General features: G+C 39.8%; 1 protein-coding gene across 1 annotated transcript in view; it reads right to left on the bottom strand.

The window, feature by feature from the left end:
• Nucleotides 1-217: 217 nt before the first annotated feature.
• Nucleotides 218-21,232, bottom strand: part of FECH (ferrochelatase) — a 34,293-nt gene continuing 13,278 nt past the window's right edge. Inside the window, exons 5-11 of the mRNA XM_058557202.1 lie at nucleotides 16,148-16,282; nucleotides 13,413-13,519; nucleotides 10,006-10,104; nucleotides 6,816-6,923; nucleotides 6,242-6,406; nucleotides 3,682-3,741; nucleotides 218-3,213 (exon numbers count right to left, since the gene is read on the bottom strand). Coding sequence (XP_058413185.1) covers nucleotides 3,079-3,213; nucleotides 3,682-3,741; nucleotides 6,242-6,406; nucleotides 6,816-6,923; nucleotides 10,006-10,104; nucleotides 13,413-13,519; nucleotides 16,148-16,282 — 809 coding nt within the window. The 3' untranslated portion in view covers nucleotides 218-3,078. The remainder of the gene's footprint in view (nucleotides 3,214-3,681; nucleotides 3,742-6,241; nucleotides 6,407-6,815; nucleotides 6,924-10,005; nucleotides 10,105-13,412; nucleotides 13,520-16,147; nucleotides 16,283-21,232) is intronic.

Raw genomic sequence — 21,232 nt, forward strand, 5'->3', positions numbered from 1 at the left:
TCTTTCTTACAGCTGACGGCTTTAAATTCTGCCCACTGGCTACAGCTACACACGTTGGTCCCCTACCCCATCCCCACCCAATGCCAGCAGGGAGGAGTGAGGAGTGAGCACAGCAGAGTTTCCAGGACTGCAGCCCCACATGGTCACCTACACTCTGGGCCGGGGGCAGGTCTTAGTGTGGCGCCTACTCAGTGGTGAGGGCTGACCCTCTGGGTGTAATAACATGTTTTTGATTAACACAATGACATCACATTGAGCAAAAGATCTCTTAAATTAAGGTTTAAAATACCTTAAATTTAAAATACCTTAAATTAGGGTTTCTTGAATTAAATACCCAGATCATGAGAACAGGTAGCTGAGGGGAAAAAAAATGCAGCAACTTTATTCTGAGATTCATCTCAACAAATCAGAGTATTTTCCCTGAAATCAAGAAGAAAAAGAAAGGAAAAATGTATGTTTAAAATCAGCTGAACACGTAAATGGCCTAATGTAAATGTAGGTTTAATATAATGTGCCTTCTGACAGGCTGAGTTTGGGCCACTTGGAGCAGAAAATCCACCTTCTCTTCATACCTACAGAACCATCATTGTCCAAATAATTTCAGCCATAAAGAAAAATTGAGCAGAATCCTAGAGAAATGTTACATTCTGCTTATGGGATTACTTGAGCAAGGACTGTGTACTCTGAGGTATTATCAGGAAAAGTCATGGATATTTACTATTTAGTCAGCACCAACAAGCCACTGACATATATTTAAAGGGAAGAGTTCCCTCCTTCTGTGCGATTCATCTAGGGACCTGGGCCTCATAGTAACCCTGGCAAGCTAAACTTCCTCATCATCACAGCTCCTGCAAGTTGTCTCTATAAGTAGATTCATCAGGTAAAGCCAGGTCTGTCCAAGCGCAGCTTGAGGAAACGGCCAGCAGAGCAGAGCTAACGACCAGGGCAACATTTGTATTTCAAAGTCCACAAATAGGGTAACAATTCTCAAAAACCACTAGCTCTAAAAAGAGCACTCGTTGATTTTGTCCCTTTCCCATCTTTGGTTAATAACAGTCAGAGGTAACACTTCTTAGAACAACAAATGTCATGGACAGTCATCCCAATAAATCCCCTTTTGCCTCTCTCTAAAAGGCTGGTCTGGTCCCAACTCAGAATCAAGGATATTATTCCAGACAGCTCAGTCACTGTTCATTGGAAAGTTTCCTTAGCAGATACCCTAGCAAAAGCTCCTGAATTGGAGTTTTCTGCAACTTCTCCATAATAATGTATATTCAACTCTAAAGCAGTTGAAGTGAAGGAAGCCCTCAGCAAATTTCCAGAAGGAAGGACAACAGCTGCAAGCATAACCTGCCTTCCAGTGCCACACCAGAGAACCCACCTCACTGTGGGACAGTCACTCAAAGTCTACCTTGAACCTAATTGCCAAAAAGCTGATAGAAATGGATAGAGGAAAATTCTAAACAACCATCTATGCCTTGTACCTTTCTCTGGAAACACAATCTACTAACAGGAAAACCAATCTGGAAAAAAAAATGTAGATGCTTCTCAAATTTCAGAGCCATTATCAGTGTAGGAAAACTATTAACTAAAGTGGATGGCACAGTTCTTTTCCTGTATTACAAAGTAAATTCCTATTTAATAATTTTGATTATTAACGATTTAGATTAGCATTTTTTTAACCGAGAGCATGAATCAAATGGGTTAAAACCTTAATGATGTCATAATATTTATTAACATAGTAAATCTGAATATAGAAGATCTATGAGTCCTCTAATACTTCCACTCTATGAACTGGCTTTAAAAAAATCAAAGAAATGCTCTTTTGAAGAACAAAGTTTTAGGCAATGAGGAAAGAGAAAGCAACCATTACAAATTCATTATGGATCCATCAGAGACTTTTTAATCCATTTAAATCCAAGTATAGAAGATCAGATTCTGATCCTATATTACTTTCACATTTTTAGAACAACTTTTCACTCAAAAATTCAAGATTACAATGGCATTAAAAATATCCACAGGAAAGTAAAAGACTGACATGAAATACAATATGATTAATGGCTATTGCAGTTGAGTGGTTAGCTGTCTTTTCTCTATTTTTCAAAGTTCCTATAGCATGTTACATAATTTTTGTAATAAAAAGTTATAAATGAAGGAAGAATTCAAGCTTACAAAACACAGTTAATTTTATAAAATAATTCAAACAAATATGCAGAAAGGAGACATTCACCCAAAATAAGGAAGATGCTCAATGGAAGGCTCGCTGGGTCCCGGGGAGGAGCGTTAAAGATGAAGTCCACGGTTAGCGTTCCCCGGACTGCTGTCCTGGGAGACAGCAAGCAGCCGGAGCCCCTTTCCTGCGGCTCCAGATTCCCACCAAGGCGTGGACGACGCACTGGGTTTCTACACGTTTCTTAGCCTTGTGTGTCGGGGTAATCTCAAAGTACTCTTGGAACCTGTACTTGGTTTGGTTGTGTGGTGAGGAAAGTGAGGTTCACACACAAGTACCAAAATGACCAATTAGCATGACAGCACTGGCAGAAGCACCACTGTAAGCACCTGCGCCGCTCGCCGGCATTCTGCCACCCGCGGCTCACGGAAAGATTCGGTAACATTTCCTCTTCAACTTATACTTCACTTATTCAACTACGTTCACGTAAAAAAACAACTAAATGTATGAGATTGTAAACAGATCTCATTCACACTGTCAGCCCAGAGAGGGGACTCTCTGTACCCTCGCAGAAGGTTTTCTGCGCAATAAAACCAAAATGTATATTTAAAATACGTATTTCATAAGATAAATTTTTAAAACTCATTTTTTAAATAGCCTAGTGGACATTCCAAGCTAGTCACTTCACCCAGAGTGAGGGATATAATGCTTACTGTTTTGGTATATAAAAACAGAAAACCCTTAATAAGGATGTCAGAGTCTGTTCCTCAAGAAATCACATAATTTGTGTCCAAAGGCTGTACATACACTAATATCACTTCCCTCCTTGGTCTCTAAATACGTCCTCCTCTGTATTGGAGGTATCTGGAGGTCCAGCATTTGCCTAATCCCACGGGTCCTTTGCGGGGTCACAGCTGCTGGCTGGTGAAGAAGGATTTAGTTTGCCTGCAGACAGGATTTATGCAGAGCGGACAGCTCAGAGTCAACTGCTTGGAGCACAGCTCGTTGGACTGGATGTGCGAGTGTACCAAATCTGCCAGGGCCTGGAGGACGGACGACAAGAAGCAAAGACTCATCAGAGGCGAAAAGTCTGCTCATCTCCCCACGCATTTCCCCTCCCATCTGCCCAGATAATCACTATGGCTTGGGGATTCTTTTAATCTGAATTATGAATCCTTTGAACCAAATTCTATAATATCTTCCTCTCTTAAGAATCCTCAGCTTAGAGAAAACTTAAAATAGAGATTTTAGAAAATGAAATCCTCTTACCCCACCTGCTAAACCTTGTCTCTGAAAGGCAGATTTTAAATTAGACATAGGTGGGTAGAAATAAGAAAACTGGGGCCATCTAAAGGAAAAAGGAGTGAGAGTATAAGGAATTCGATTTTACTTTTGTAATTAATTGGAACTCAAAATGTTCTAATATGTGAGAAAACCAATATTCTGTAGGAGTTTCTCAGAGGATTAGTCTCCGATATGTTCTACTGAAATGGTTGTAACACTATGGATACCTTAGAGAACAATGGATTTCCATTAAGAGACTCTGCTCTTCTGATGTTTTCAACTCCACACTGAATCAAATGAGAAAAGGGAGGAAAAACACATACACATTTTATTTTCCTTTTGGTTTTTTTAAATAAACTGACTTCTATCAAAAAAATAAACACAAACACAGATACACACACACAACTCAAAGTCTTACTTCAAAAGCGTCCCCCAACTGCTCAGAAATGGAAAACGGTTACGGGACCGAGCACGAACGTAGATTTTCACCTGTTACCATAGAATTGCTCTTCAATTTCTATTCCCTCTCCACCCTACTACCTTCCCATAGGTGCCTTGCTTCCAAACCATTTTTGAGGTTGTATTTGATAGAATTCTCCAGTAATTTAAATCTGCTTACCATTCTTTTTTAATTGTATTGAACGTAGATTGGATCCAATCAGAGTTGGGATTTTAAATATATTCTTATACAGAAAAACCTAAAATAAAAATCTGAGGATTGTTTCATTACCATCCCTGCTCCCCTCTCCAAAAATATTCAGTTAATCATCTCCCAAATAACTGAGAAATATCTAATTATTATTTACTCCAGTAGTTAGGCTCTTCTCTTTCCCTTTCCAAAATGCTGATGACTTTTCAGCTGCCTTATCTTTTAAGTTAGCATCAACATCATGAAACTGGCATGGGAAAAATGCAGAGAGTCAGCAAACACACAGTTCTCAACTTAAAAAGACTGTATTCTAAAACTTCATGGAGAAGTCAGTAACAGCAAGATAACCCGTGTTGGCAAACTATGAAAGGATACATCTCCGTAGGGCAATCCAGTAAAATATGTACCAACATTTAAATTGCATTTCTAGGAATTTATCCTAAGAAAAGGATAAACTAATCAAGGATTTGTTAAAAATAATTACATAGAACTAATTATACTTATTGATTTGGGTCCATAATATATTATTAAGGAAAAAAAAGGTTACAAAACAGTATGAATAAAATATGATTTTTGTTAAACATGTAGAGGAATATCATTTTAATTAAAATACACACACAGGAGAAAGGGGACTTATTTTTATCAAAATATTAACACATTATTTCTGAGGGGTAAGATTCAGAGTGAGTTGTACTCTATTTATACTTCTCTCAACTGTGTGAGCTCTTTATTATTTTTATTATCAAAAAGCAAAGTTATTCCCATCTGGGGAAAAAATTCAAACTATTTTTTAAACAAAGTTAGTTGTTTTAAACGCAGTATATTCTCCAGTCAAAATAATGAAATAAATTGTAGCTCAATGGTTTTCTTTATTCTCTATATGGACTAATTTATTAATCATTAATAATCCATTTGATTACTAAGTCATGACCTCAGTTTAATAATATGAATGAATGTGAATTATCATTCAATACAAACAAAAATTTGTTTTCCAAACACACTACTATGAACTATATTTGCACTTAAATCTTTTTAGTGGGCTCACAATTAGCCAAGGTCACGGTGGGATACAGGAGGCATCGTTAAGTGAAATCCATAGACAATCCTGCAACCTCATTTTAGCCAATTACAACTTTCCCATAATTTCCTTATCAGAACTACTGACAAGTAATTTAGGCACTCCTGAACTTCAGCGATGTTTGATGACCAGCAAGAATACACAAAAACCTGTGGGGCTGCATGCTGGCTAAACTTCCCCAACCCACTCTCCACCCTGCCCTGCACCTGCCACCCAGTCCCAGAGAGGGTGAAGTATCCTTTGAGGCCAGGTCTCCATCAGTCGCCCATGGGATGACCAGGGCCAGGAGTTCTGGCAGCAGACGAGGGAGGAAGGGCTTCCTGGGTCCAACGCTTCCACAATTCCCATAGAAACAACTCTATAAATCAGAGTCAGGTTTCAGGCAGGCCCTCAGAAGCCATGGGATGGGTGAACAATAGTTTTTCTCCACCCTGACAGACAACTCACATCCATCTTATATTACAAGACTCTAAGGATGGTATTTGTTATTTCAGTAATCAGATTGATCACAACATAGTAGCAAACAACTAATTAAGTGAGTGTATAAAAGAGGTCAAGGAAATTACAACACACATTGCTTCGTTTATTCCACGCTCTTCTCTTAAATGACAATGACTCCTATATGCCTCGAAAACCCAATGAAAAGCAGTGTGATAGCCCCCAAGTAAAGGGCACTATTAGGCAAAGAAAAGGAGTTACAGAACAATAAAAATTTTTCCCTCCAAACTGGTGAGAAGTACAATTATTTTTTCTTAAGGAAATGTAGTTGTTATAACTTTCAAGTAGTACAGTAACTCAAACTAAACAAAATGACATTGCCTGCAGTGGGCCACCTGGTTTCAGAAAGGCACAAAAATGCTTTCCCACTGGTGACACAGAATTACCTTGATGTGTTCAGAGCATTACTCAGATTAAGTGTTATTTAGAACAATGAAGACACAGAACATGCAAACACGTATACCAGACAATATTTTTGAAGGATACAATTAGATCATTGCAGAGAAAGTTTCCTTTTAAAACAAATTACAATGGGATTAATAAGCCAGATGGGAGCATTTACCTCTTTGGCTAGAACTTGCGAGTACTCGATATCCAGTTCATACAGTGTTTCAATGTGATCGCTGGTAAAAGCGATTGGAACCAAAAGGATATTCTTCCTCCCCCTCTCACAAAGCCCTTTGATAGTCTCATCTGTTTGAGGACCTAGCCAGCGCATCGGACCAACCTATGAGAAAGGAGGATGACCGCCATGTTTATGACACATCATAGCCCACTGCCCTGGGCACACACGCACCTCCCTCTAAGAGCGAGAGCCATACTTTACACCTGCTTTAATGGGTTTTGGTATTTCTACATTAAGCTTGAATCCTTCTAGAAGTTGGTAGAATATAAATAAATAACAATTTCCGTCATTACAACTAGAAACAATATATTAAATCAACAGAACTCAACTAGTCATTTGATTTCCCCTCCACTTTATTTGCTTACAGAGTTCTTTCCACCCACGGTGAGCAATCAGGCTACAGAACATTCTGTCTATAAGAGAGAGCCAAATCTCACCGTTTTATAACTAAGTCCTAGTTTAGACTTCCTCAAAAGATCTGACCGTTTGCAAACCTGTGGGAGCCACCTACCTTGGACTGCCAAACCAGTCGGTAGGGGTTGGAGTAACCCAGCTTATCCATGACTCTCTGGACAGTGGCGCCCACCTCCTGAGGATAGGGATCCCCTCTGTTGACCACCTGCAGCACAGACAAACGGGCGTTCAGTCGGCAGCACCATGAAGGGTTCTGAGAGCCTCCAACTGTGTGGTGAGATGGTGTGAGCCCTCAACCAAGCCCTCCCTTTCTGTCTTCTGCACTGACGACAACATGATCTGGGCTCAATCGCCAAACTTCCTCGGCTCCATTTCTTCATCGGCCAGAGGAGAACACTGCACTCGGTCATCTCTAAGGTCCCTAAGAATATGTCAAATTCTATGTTCTACGTTATTCTTGGGAGAGTGACAATGTATAACGATGGGGGACGGGTCTCTTTGTCCTCCATCTGAAAGAGGGAAACGACACAGAAAAACTCAGCAGGAAGAGGCAACGTGGGATGGAACTTCTACCTTGGTAGTCACTTGAGTGGCTGATTTTAGAACAGGAATTGAAAGAGTGTTGTATGGACAATGTACAGAACTACTGAGTTTATGGGGACCAGGTAACAAAAGGGGTAAATGCTCGTGGAATAAGAGAGAGGAAAGAAGCAGCATATGGGTTCAGATTCCAGGCTCCTTAAGAACATGACCTGTGCCTCCTCATCCCTTTTCTCTCCCCACTCTTTCCACAATGGACTGTAGACAAATGTTTTGTGCACAGCGACTGTCTGATAAATGCTCCTGACAGTCAGAACAGCTTGTTAACACCTTTGGAAATGTTCAGTAGAAATTTTAGTTCTACTGCTTTCATATTTAGTTGTGTAATGACTCCCTAACACCCTTACCCTGCTTTATTTCTTCCTATAACACATATTCCCTCCTAACATACCACACTACTTTCCTATGTTGTGTGTTTATTATATGATTCCCCTGCCTCTCTGGGGGCAAAGATTTCTGTCTATTTTGTTCATTCCCATGTCCTATGACAGTGGATAGAACAGTGCCTGGAATACAGTAGGTGCTCAATAAATACTGTCGACATGAAATACTGATGAACTATTTTATGACAGTACTCAAAGTTAGTCAAAAAGCCATTAGAAACATAAATGTGGAAGGAATGAGGGAAATATGAAGTAGCCGTTAGAACAGCACAGAAATAATTGTGACAGGCAAGATCCACTGATGGATGCTAAAATTAGTGGGCAAAAGGCCAAGGAACAACAAGACATTTGCAGAGTCTCAAGGCATTTCCCAAAGATATTTTTAATTACAAAGAGAAAAACAGTTACTTTACAATGGACAAATACAACAGACAGCACTTTAAACAAACGACCAAGGACCACACCAGCAGCAGTAAGACACAGTGACATCACACGCCCCTGGCAGGATGGATGCCCTGAGAAGGACAGATCACCCCTGGGGTATTCTTCCCAATAATATATAACCTCAATCTAATCCTGAGAAAATACCAGACAAATCCAAATGGAGGAGCATGCTACAAAATAACTGACATCCACAAAATCACTCTTCAAAAATATCAAGGTCACGAAAGACAAAGAAAGTATGAGGAACTGTCACAGACTGGAGGCTACTGTGGAGACATGACAACTAAATGCGATGTGGGATACTGGACTGAATCCTGCAACAGAAAAAGGACAACTGCGGGAAGAAGTGGTGAAATCTGAGTAGAGCCCGGGCTCCGGTTAACAGTGTCGACACTGCCCAGCTCTTCATTTTCATCACTGCACCGTGGTTATGAGAGACGTCAACATTAGGCGAAGCCACGTGAAGCATATACGGCAACTCTCTGTACTATTTTTGCAACTTTTCTGTAAGTCTAAAATTACCTCAAAATAATAAGTTTTTAAAAAGTCATTAAGGACAAAAAAGAGTCATTAGAAGTAATGTAGAGGAAAAGAAAAGTTTGCTAGATGGGTTTTCTTCCTTGACAGTCTCACTGTCTTCCCCACCCCTTCCCTATCCCATGACTTCACGGCATTCCTCAGCCCCACACAGGCCCTGGGGCAGCAGAAAACCTGGAAGCAGTATGCTCAGGCCCTGGGGGGTGAGAGGAGGGAAGGCAGCACCTGGAACTGTTCATGTATAGAATGTGTTTCCTCCCTGCCCAGCTCAAGAGCTTCCCTTCTGGCACTTCAGACATGGCCTCATCACCTGAAGAACAGTTACAAAGAGGATGAGGTGGAGCAGGAGGATAGACATGTGAAGAGGATCTGCACAAACCAGAAAAGAGAATAGGAACTCTTAAAATACAATAGGCAGGCTTCCAGAAGAGAGAAATTCACCTCCAGAGCCACCTACTGCTTAGTTGAGATGTGGGAGTGGAAAAGCTACAAAGGGCTCGACCCTGGTGACCACCAGGTGGCAGTAAGACCAATTAGAAGAGTGGCCCCAGACTTGCAGGTTAACTCCATTAACCTTGGAGTTAAAACTTTAATAACACCTAAGAAAATGTAATTCTCCACCTCTCTGGCTTTGAAAGCAATGTTTTTAGGACACAATGACAGTTCTGAGGCGATGAAATGGCTGCTTATTCCAAGCACTTCTATACAGCACACTAGCTTGACCACTCTTGTTTTCAAAAAGGCAACAGCCATGGCACAGATGCAGTATTTTAATGAACCCACAGTATACTACGATAAACTAAGGAGCAATCAGATCACAACTTGATACACTCTACATTCACTTGCCAAAATGTGGTCCCAAGTCTTAGCAAATTAAAAACTGTAATCACTTCCTGGAATTCAAAGAACTTGATAGGGGCTAGCTATCAAGTCTTGACAAAACAATGGGATGGAGAGCACTCAGTGTGAATGGAGGCCCTACAATTCAACACACTGAAACACCAGGCTGAGCTCCTACAACGGGGCAGGCAAAAGCAGTCTTCTTTTAACTGCCCCACTTACTAAAAATTCTTATATATGAACATATCTTCAAGTTATCATTTTAAAGGGGTTCATTAAGACAGTATCTAGTCACAATATTATAATCTGAATTAATTGTTATTAGGCTTCAAGAAACGAGTCTAGTTAAATTAGCACCAAGTTAAGTCCGCAATTTTAGAATTCATCCTTGCACTGGGCTCAGGAAGTTATGGAAGCTGGGTCACATTTACACATTTAGAAATCGTCTACCCCAAGATCATCCAACAAAATGTTCTTACTTACAGACATTGGCAGTGAGTGAGCAGAAAAAAGAATGACCACCTCGCTTCTCTTCTCAAGTGGAAAACGGTCCAGTTCTTTCAGAATGTGGTCTGCAAAGCACTTCGGTAATACCAAGAAAGGAAGCATAAGGAAGAAGTGGGAAGAAAGAAATAGAAGGAAAAGAAAATATTTTTAAAATGAGAGCTACAACCAAAATCTCACAGCAACTCTCAAAAATTGGAACTCTCTTTTAAAAAAATTGCAAACAGTACAGTCTCCTCTTGCTTTGGTTTATCATCAAAATGGCTCATAACAGTTTCAGGAGCCTAGGGAATTTGATGGGAAACTTCTAAAGCTCGCTAATGGCTCACTGAAAATGAATGCTCTGGATCTGCTTCCCCTCGGGAGGAACAGGGCACACTTCCAGATGGAAAGGAAACACAGATGGGAAGAAGTTGTTTTAAGATCTCTCATTTGCTCGGTGAGCAGGAAAACAGCTTACAGGGTCTTTCTAAATCTTCCTTAGTTTGGCTTTTAGGCATATCACATTAAAACACATTAGACAGAAATAGCAGAGGAATAAGAAAATACTCTTCTATTTTTATGACCTTTTCCTTCTGAGCCCAGTAGCCTCACTAAGTCAATCTTCGTAACAACAGATGAGAAGTGGTACAACCTCATTAAATTCACAGAGGTGGGAGGATGCAGTGACCTGGGGTCCCATCAGTCACATCTGTAGAAATTGGGCTACAACGCAGGCCCCGCCTCCTCCTCCAAATCTCTGTCAGCCAGACTGGCGAATTCCAGCGTCTAGCTGGCACTTGCTGATTCACATCAATAGGTGCTGAAATACCAGACCTGAAGAGGCTTTCTTTCATCTTATACTTTAATCATTCTTTGTCATTTAACTTACAAAGCAAATGCTACAAAGGACATTAATGGGTCAACTGACAAAAGTGGAATATAAATGTAGGTTAGATAAATTTAAGTATCTATGTTAAGTTTACTGAAGTTGAATATTGTATCATGGTTATGGAAGAGAATATACCTGCTATTTAGGTATAAAGGGTGATTTTATACATTTTACTCTCAAAAGGTTCAGGAGAAAATATATGTATATATACACACACATATACATACACACACACACAGGATGCAAATGATAAAGCAAGTGGGATTCATGTTAATAATATGTGAATCTAAGCAAAGAGTCAAGTTCCTCATACTATTCTTAGTCTTGTAATTTTTCTGCATGTTTGAAATTATTTCCAAATAAAAGGTTTTTAAAAACTTATAAAGGACAATTTACCAGAACCATGTACATTTGTACTTGTTGGTATTTTGATATATCAGTGGTTAATACTATAGGAAGAGCAAATTATCCCCTAATCAATATTAAGATATTATTAATCTTTCTGGACCCTCAAAATTTGGTAAATAAATGCACTAAGGTAAAAAATGGTACCTAGAGAGTTATTTCTCTTTTCAAAATTTATATTTTACCTACAGAGTAAATCTGATAAGATTAGATACAAACAAAAACAACATTTTCTGGTGCTCTTTGCAGTGCTTGGAAACTAAGGATGCTCAGAAAGGATTGTTTCTGGACTAAAGCCTAGACCAGGAGGCCCACTGTAAAGTTTACAGAGGAGCCCAGAAGATTCATTTACTCCAATTACTCCACCACTAGATGAACAGCAATATTAGAGATGACAGTAGTAAAATGACTATTTTGAGTATTTACTACGTATAACAAGTAGAAATGTAGATTAAAAATATTTTTAGTTTTAGTTGTTAACTATATTTTTAGTTTTAGTTTAGGGTTTGTTTTTAATTTCTGCTAGATATCAAATCTCCTCAGATAATCTACATAATATTAAGAATAAAGTCTATCTATAAACTTTTGTTTCCAAAAAATGTCAGTATTTTTCCTTTTCTCATCTTGCAAAACTGCAAGTAGAAACACAATTATTTATGGCTTACAACAGACTATAAGCCATCAGCCAAACTGAGGAGCTGGGGTCAAGCAGAAGTGCTATTTAAATCATCTAAAATCCATCTGGGGTATTTTCTTTGCGCAATCCCTCTGCAGAATGAAAGAGGCAGGCGGCTCTCAGAGCCTTCAATCACATCATCTAGGAGGGTAGATAAATGCCTCTAAAATTCCCTTTCATTTTATGAACTGAGATTTCCTCAGTTAAGAGACCCTTCCATCTTTCTGCTTCCCCCCTTTTCAAAGGGCTGAATTTTAATGCAAATCTAATTACTCACTCGATCAGGGCAGGCAGATGCTGTGCAGATCCCTCGTTCTCTGCTACCACATGTCAGTGCTGACCTGAAACACCCCTCATTTCCAACCACAGGCCTCCAAGAGCAAAAGAGGGCACACTGGAGCTCCCGGCGGCACTGCCTGGACCCAGCAGAGTAAACAAGTGGGGGAACACCACACCGAGACCAAAACTACACCCATCCCTAAGGGAAGGCACCTGCTTTTCATTTCTACTTAAAACTGGATTTCAGTCTAAGCATTAACCCTTGCCTTCATCTCTGTGCCTAAGGAACGCTGTCTGCTCAGGGGAGAGCTGGCCTGCTTTTAACAGTGTCTAGCACCATCTAGTGGTTATAGATTTTAACGACTCCAGGCTTTTTTAAGTTAAGCTGGTATTTTGCCAGTTAGAGAAGGTCCAAGGAATGAAACATAAACTGGATGAAATCTAAATCACTCAGCATTTCTCCTACCTAAACTAACTCAAAGGCAGACCGAACGATACTATATTTGTATGATTTAGGGCAATTACCCACAGCACTCTGATATTCAAAGGGCAAAAAAGTATACAATAAACACCACTTCAAAGCCATTGGCTTTAGAATTGTAGTTTTAAGGGATTCTCCTAAAATCAAGCATCTACTAATATAAATATTATAAATATAATTGTGTAGGAGAAATTTGAAATTTCTTCTAATACATGAAACTTTCTCAATTGAAATGTTAAACGTATTTTCATGTTTCAGAACATGTAGATTTATTGCTTTTAAATTTTTTTAACCTTTTGACATTTTAAAGGATTTAGAAAATAGACGATTTATTTGTCAGTCATTCAATCTATGAATGTGAATTAGCTGAAACATCTCACATAATCTTTAACATTCTTCTGGTCACTGGGAAATACAAAATTCAAAATATAAATCTGCTATGGTTTGTGACTAACGATATTAATCTGAAGAAAAAAAGAATCTAACCGTTACCTTTAAATTTATTTTCTCTTGTCATAATAAATCAAGACTCTAATACGTTAATCCCCAGAACCCAATTTAAGCAAGAGAACTACAGTACAGCTCAGAAGGACCCCCACAAACCAGGCAAAGACAAGAATCTGACCTGCACCAGAAGCTGGGGAGACAGGGGCTGCTGGCAGGTGCTGGCTTACCTGAATGAGAAGGGGATGTGTGGGCCACCTGTCAATAGTGCTCCACTTCATCGTAGGCTTCTTTCCCACTTCATTATAGTATCTGTAAATGGCATTTAAGCTGCTGCCTGAAATATACAGGGGGCCGCTTAGTAGACGCATGTTGATTATGGTGAAAATAAAAAACAGACTAGTAAAGGCAGTAATTATAAGTTCAAAATAGGTAACTGCTTCTATACTGAATCAGTGTAATTACAATCATCTCAATACTCTAAAATGCAGATAGATTTAACTACCCTGCAAGTGAAGATTACTAAAGAGCAATCAATTTCAAACGCCTTTCGAATATTATTGAGGCCATTTCTAGTGAGAAACACGATGGAGGTGGATTTACAAAATATAAGTAGTCGTTATTTGCAGGGACCAAGTCTTTCACTGGAAAGTATGTTAAATTTTTTTTCCCATTATGAAGGTAATCAACCCCATTACAGAAAATGTAGGGGGTGAGTAAAAAAGGAAAAAAGAACCTGGCCATTATCCCAGCATGCTAATACAAGTCATTGTTATTCTAGCATAGTTCTTTTCAATTATTTTTCTTTATAGCTGTTTTGTTTTACAAAGTTGTAATTTTAGTAGATATGCAATTTTGTATCCTGAATATTTGGGCTATTTTTACTTAACATTAAGAGAGGCACATTTCCCACATTACAATAAAAGCTTTATAACTAATCTTTTTAATGGCTGGTTGATGAGAAGAGCAGCTTATGGAGAGCAGCTGATTGAAGTTTCCATGAGCACTCTCTATTTTTATCTGCTCCTACTAAATTATCATCATTCCCTAGAATAAGTTAAATGGATACCAAATCTTCACAGGTAATCTAACAAAACTTGTATTTCTAAGCAAGAGGTAGAAATCAGGAAAATTCAAAGACTAAAGGAAGGCAGATGGTGCCAACCCTATGCAACTTTTTCCTGGCCTAGGGTAGCCGGCAACAGGGCCAAGCCTTAATCCTATGAAACTAATCCCAACACAGGGCCTCTTCCTCAATCTTAACACAGGGCAAACCTTCCAAAACATTTCCATGCTTCCAACACCAATCCACTGGTTTCTCTAACTATGAAAGCTATTAATCTGTTAGGTCTCTAAATTAAAATGCTAGTCAGGACAAAGCCATATTTAAATCAAATGTACTCTTAGGCTAAAACTCAATTTTCAAGAAATAAATGAGTTCCATTTTGGTGAGTAGAATACAAGTCAGATAAATCCAAATTGCATCCATTCCAGGTTCAAAAACAATCTCTCCGAAAATCACAAAGTAGTCGACACCATATTCACACTGCAAACCACATTTTACAGATGAATATCATTTTCAGATGTTCAAAAGGACTTCTGAAACCCACATTAGTTCTACCGGGTCACTCAGAAACACTGGATGAACCACCAGAAGTAGTAATTAAGGGAAAATAGAACTAAAAAAATTGCTTGTGATTGATACATAGAATCTACTGGCTCTGCCACAACAATGTGTGTCTAAATGATGTACAGGTAAACAACACTCTGGTGGCCTCAAAGAAAGAATGTACTTCCCAAGGCTGTCAGATCCCTGAAGTGAAGATATACCTGCCCCTTACACGTGAGAGGTACTGGAGAACAACTGCACAGACACTGACATTCTACACACCAGTGGAGCCAGCTGTCAAATGAAATCCGCAGTCAACCCTTTGTCATATGAATAACCATCTTCTTAACTTGTCTAATTTCGAGAGCAGACATTTACATGTCGAGGTATATTTTTTAAAGCAAGGCAAAAGTATAGCTTAGAAATTTATAAAATCTGAGTTCTTCTCCAATAGATTACCTGACATTTTGAAGCAGCAGGGGTACATTTCCAAAAGAAATCACAGTTCAAACTCCTGAGGGTGTCTGAGAACTCAGGCCTTTTCACAGGTGCTTTGAACAAATATTTAAAGCACACAATAGGCTTTGAATATGTGTTCCAGTAGTTTTGATTCTCCTTATAGATACAGAAATGATATATAATAATATACAAAAGCAATTTGAGAGTAAAAATGTGCTGACCTCAATCCTTGAAATACAATGAAATGTATTTGTGTAGAAGGAAAATGTATTTGTGTGTGACAGTAGAAGCTTTACTTACAATTAATGATAGAGATTGGCAAACACAGATTATTCTCCAGCTCCAGTTAAATATATAGGAAACAACAAATAGTAATATTTTCCAAAATCTAGAACACTAAGAGAAGTTTACAAAGGGAACCCCTCACTGGGCTTTGGTTTAACCAGTAACCAACCCATAACTGAAACATAACAAAAAAATACCAATATTTCCAATGTTATATGAGCACCTCTGCTTTCAAAATGAAAGCAGCTATCATCTTTGCTACATTAATAAGAATATTAGAATAGCCATAAAAATAAGGTTTATTACACAAACGTAGAAAGTGGCTTAAGGTTCATTACTGATCTATTACACAACTGCACTAAGGCATGGAACACTAGCAGCCACTGCCTTCCACCCACTATTTGTAATTCTCAGCAGACTGGCCAATAACTCAAGGGACAGATGAACCATGAGATTTCAAATGGACTGACTTGAACTCTCGTGTTTAAAGCAGATATGCTGGATTTGCCATTCAAATCGAAAATGACTTATTCTTTCATTCTGCACTCAGGTTCTCTGGTTATTTCTGCCAGGGCCACATCTACCCTCCCACTGTCAAAGAGAAGCCCTTACCTGTGGTAGAGCAGCTGTACTGTGGATACTGTGTGAAAGCAATAGCCCTTTCAAGCCCATCTCTCTCCATCTCTTCAATTGCTTCTTCTGTTAAAGGATGGACATACCGGAATCCAATATAGTATTTGTGAGGGGCTATTAGGAAGCATGTGTGGAAAGGAGAAAGTATTAATCTTTATACAGATCCCTTGGAATCACCAAACACAATGCAATGCCCACAACAAAGAACAGTTAACCTAATTTCCTGTGATGCTGATAATGTGGCAAGTTTAGAATATTCCTTGGATCTTACCCAGGCTTCCTTCAGCTAGTACATGGACTTGTCATCACTATTTTCTGGGATCAATGTCCCTGTCCCGACACACACACCTTTACTTAGCACTTGGTTTTTAAAACTCAAGCTTCTGTGCTTTACTCTCTGCTCTTGGCTGAGATAAGAGAGACTCAAAAGAAGGGAGGAAAGAACTAGCACTTATTCTTAAAGTGTAACCTCCTCTTAGGTACCAGATACCAGAATAGAAATTTCACTTTTTTTTTTTTTTTCTCATTTAGACTCCATTTTTCAGATAAGGAAACAGAGACTCTCAAAGGTTAATGAACCTGCCCAAAGTCACACCTAGCAGATGGTGGGGCTGAAATTATAACGTGGGTCTCCTCACCCCAAAGCCCATGCTCCTTCCATGCCCCCAGCCTGCTTCCACCAGCTGAGTTCCCTTAGACCCCAGGGCACCTAGTCTGCATAAAACTAGGGATACTCACTAAAAGTTCATTGATAACAAATGACTGAAATGATTCTCATTTAATACATGAAAAAAATCCAACAATTCTTAAATTGGAGGCACCAACTGGGATTTAAAATAACTGTTCTTGGCACCTAAATGGCCCAAGTCAGTGCGTGTCTTTGTGTTCCTTCCCCACCACTTTACTAATTCCCTCTCTGCCTCCTCTTTTATCCTCTTGTACTTTTCCCCCTATGTTGTAAAAACATCTGCAACCACACAATTCCTCAGGCATTTATAAAATCATAAAACTGAAAGTATCCTAAAGTTACCCAGTTTTGTGTCCTTGTCTTTTCATAGAATTACACCTAACTTATACCCAGGGATGATATGGAGAATACTACATAAACATTAAGTAACAGTAAACCTAAGATGACATTACTGTTCAAGCATTAGCAGGGGCATTATATATACACACACACATAATGTTTTACATATATAAAATATATAAATATAAATAAAACCTTCCTCAATAACTTGACCCAGGGAATCGTGAATCAATGGAGCACATTACCAAAGACAGAAGCAGAATACCGATGGGAGAAAGAAGCATGTCTGTGCACGGGAAGGATAGTCTGATTAGATATTCTCTGGTTGGAGTCTACAAAGAGGAAGGAAGAGCATAAACAGAATCATCTAGGCCACCAATTTTGTGGTCTTTTGCATAAAGTATGGTGAACTGCAGTTAAAACACAGCAGAGGGGGACCCTGCAAGCCAACTCCAAACGACTAACTGTTCAAAAATTTTGTGGTTCATGCTAAACTGCCAACTATCACAATCTCAGCAAGTACATTTTTTTTGTGTGTGTGTGAGGAGATCAGCCCTGTGCTAACATCTGCCAATCCTCCTCTTTTTTTGCTGAGGAAGACCGGCCCTGGGCTAACATCTGTGCCCACCTCCCTCGACTTTATATGGGACGCCGCCACAGCATGGCTTGCCAAGCAGTACGTCGGTGCACACCCGGGATCCGAACCGGCAAACCCCAGGCCACCGCAGCAGAGCACGCGCACTTAACCGCTTGCGCCACCAGGCCGGCCCCACAGCAAGTGCATTTTTAAGGAGCTCTTGGTGATATGAGCTGAGGTTGAAGTGGAATCTGCTTTCTAGTCTATTTTGAAGGAATACAATCATCACATTGACATAATAAGAGCCGCCAGAGCTGCAGGTCAACCAGCTCCTCACGTGCTCTTTTCACCTGTCCGGTATTTGAAAGTTGCAGCCTAAAATGCCTGGCGTCTGGGAGTTCCTCAAATACTGCAGCCTAAGACAGGTGGAGAGGCTGCCCTCACAGATAAAGGCAGGGTGGTGACCACATTTTAAAGCGAGAGACAGTCGAACACTCTGGAAAGAACAGATAATGCTTTCTAAACTGTCCAATTAACGATGGCCTGCAGAAACGTATTTTAGAAAAAGTGACGATGTGCTCTCTCCAACTGGGCCTATCCTGAGGAAATGACAAGAGTTTATGAAGGCTCCTTGCCGGTCGGGACAGATCTCCCTCTGTAGCTGGCTGTCCCCAGCAGGAGCACAGCGAGAAGGAGCCTCCTGGATCTAAACCAGCACCACACCCCGTGGGCACATCTGGCCAGACTGACTTCAAAACACATGACTTGCTGGCCTGGCCTAGTCTACCCTCAGAGCGGCTGCTCAGTAAACACTCTCAGGTGAGAACAACAAAAAGGAAAAAAAGGACCAAACAGAAAAACCAGATTTTTAAACAGTAAAACTTCATTAATTTCCAGCCCATTAGTTTAGCATGTACAATAGTTCAAATGTCTGATCTGCACATGACTGAGAGAAGTTTGAAATATACAGCATAATGCCTTTTAATTTGTAACAGATCATGAACCCTATGCCTACGATGAATTATAACAAAAGCTCACATTTAATGAATTTTTGTCATGTACCATACAGCACAGTAATGCCTTCCACAACTATCTTATTTAATTCTCACAATGATTCTAGGAGTTGGGTTCTGTTCTCATCCCCATTTTCAAAATGAGGCTTAGTGGGGTGAGTAATCTGCCTGAAATCATACAACCAGGAGGGCGGAAGCCAGCTCCATTTGAACAAGAACCCATGCTCCTCTCCATTATGCATCTTGCAAAGAACAACTGAATCATTCTACTCAGTAGCACTTACCTACAACTTCACTAAAAGTAGTCATAATCTACATAACTAAACTTTTTTATATTTTGAGATTTAGACTTTTCATGAAATGATTACACTTCTCATCTCTTTCTTTCTGTATTCCCTAAATTACTGCAATGCAGTATAACTATATGAAACCAATTCCAAGTTGTATTCCCTCATATACAGTCATGCGCCATATAAGTTTTCAGTCAACAACAGACCACGTATACAACGGTGGTCCCATAAGATGAGTACCACATAGCCTAGGTGTGTAGGAAGCTATGCCACCTAGGTTTGCATAAGTACACTCTATGATATTCATACAATGAAATCGCCTCACGACACATTTCTCAGAACGTATCCCCATGGTTAAGCGGCACATGAATATAATTCACTGTATTAGTTAATTGGTCAATTCTCTGCAAAGCCAGTGCAAGTCTCAAAATTTCTATACTGGCTACAAAGCAACAACCACTTTCCTAAAAAATGAGAGCATGAAGCATTTTTATCTGTTTGTAATCATCACTTTTTGCCTAAAGAGAACTTTTCCAAACAGACATAGTTCAAAAGTAAACTTGAATAATTTTGTAGGGAAGAAAGTGTAACAAGAGAGGAGGAATGAGAAAGAGACGAAGAGAGGGAGAAACAAAGAAACCAGAAAGCAGGCAGGAAAAGCAGCACAAAGCGGGGAGGGAGGAAGGGAACTGACTGCTATACCCACCCCAAGATGCACCTGGGTCTGCACCGCCAAGCTTCAGGTCCACTCGGCGGAGCGAGAGAAGCAGGACAAGGGACTTCTTTCCAGGCAATCTGGATGAGCCCCTGAGAAGCCACAGAGCCAGACCTGTGATCTTCTTGGTCTTCAATGCAAAGCTCCCCCAAAGAAGTTTCCAAACCTCGAGGCTACTTCATGTTTCCTACATCCACACTCTGTGTGTCATCAGCCCTCATAGACGTTTTGTAGAGCCTCTCTCCAAAATGTCTTCAAAAGATTTTCTCTCTGCCCCTCAAGCAGACCAGCCTGCAGCAGCAAGGTCCCACTAGACTGGAAACGCCTTATAAGTAGAAACCATGCTTTTTGACTTTGAATAGCAGCATCAAACAGTGCAGGGCACTCAAAGGGCCACTGATGAATGAATGAGTGGGTGGTCTTGTGCCTCACTAAGCACCACTACCATACCCCCAAAGCAGGCCTGCCTGGATACCCTAAACTTATTCCCAAAGTTATAATGAAAAATAACTTTTTTTTCCTATAAGTCTCTAGAAGAATGCTTAATAACTGATTTTTCTTTAAAAATTACTCCTACAACAATCTTGACTATGAAAATATGAAGTAGATATTATTATTCTTTGGTCCCTATCAAAGCAGGGGATAATTAATCCTAGACTCTAGATGCTTGTAACTTCCTCTCTTTGTACTTCCTCTCTTTGGCCACATATTAAAATGATCATATGATCACACAGTCAGAACACCAAGTGATGTAAATTTGTAGAGCAGTCATTTGCATAGAAAGGAATTACAGAACACTTGAAAGCTATGCTCTAAACCAGACTGTCCGGTATCAGGTACGAGTTGTGTGACTTCAGTCAAGTTAGTTAACTGTATCTGTTCCCTCATCTCTACAACGGAGGTAACACCTACCTTAACCAGTCATGGTCTGAACTGAATTACATCCCTTAAACACTCCATGTACTAAGTACGGTGTTAGATGTTCTTGATCATTATTTTTTTTTAATTTTTTTTATTTATTTATTTGTCCCCCAAAGCCCCAGTAGATAGTTGTATGTCATAGCTGCACATCCTTCTAGTTGCTGTATGTGGGACACGGCCTCAGCATGGCCGGAGAAGCAGTGCGTCGGTGCGCGCCTGGGATCCAAACCCGGGCCGCCAGCAGCGGAGTGCGAGCACTTAACCGCTAAGCCACGGGGCCGGCCCTCTTGATCATTATTAACAATTCCTATTAGGATGGGAATTTGGCAAAAATTGGCTTATTATATAAACTTTGTATTTCAAAAAATAATGATAATAATATATATATAAAAAATAATAAAATGATCAGATGTTTGATAGTAAGTGGGACACTGGGTTAAATCCAGGCCATTCCATGGGACTCTTTCCAGGCCACCCTGGGAGGCCGAGGCCATCACCTTCCTGCCTGGTCTGGAAACCCA

The sequence above is a fragment of the Diceros bicornis genome, chromosome 16 (genome assembly GCF_020826845.1).
Source record: "Diceros bicornis minor isolate mBicDic1 chromosome 16, mDicBic1.mat.cur, whole genome shotgun sequence".
Taxonomy (NCBI): Eukaryota; Metazoa; Chordata; class Mammalia; order Perissodactyla; family Rhinocerotidae; genus Diceros; species Diceros bicornis.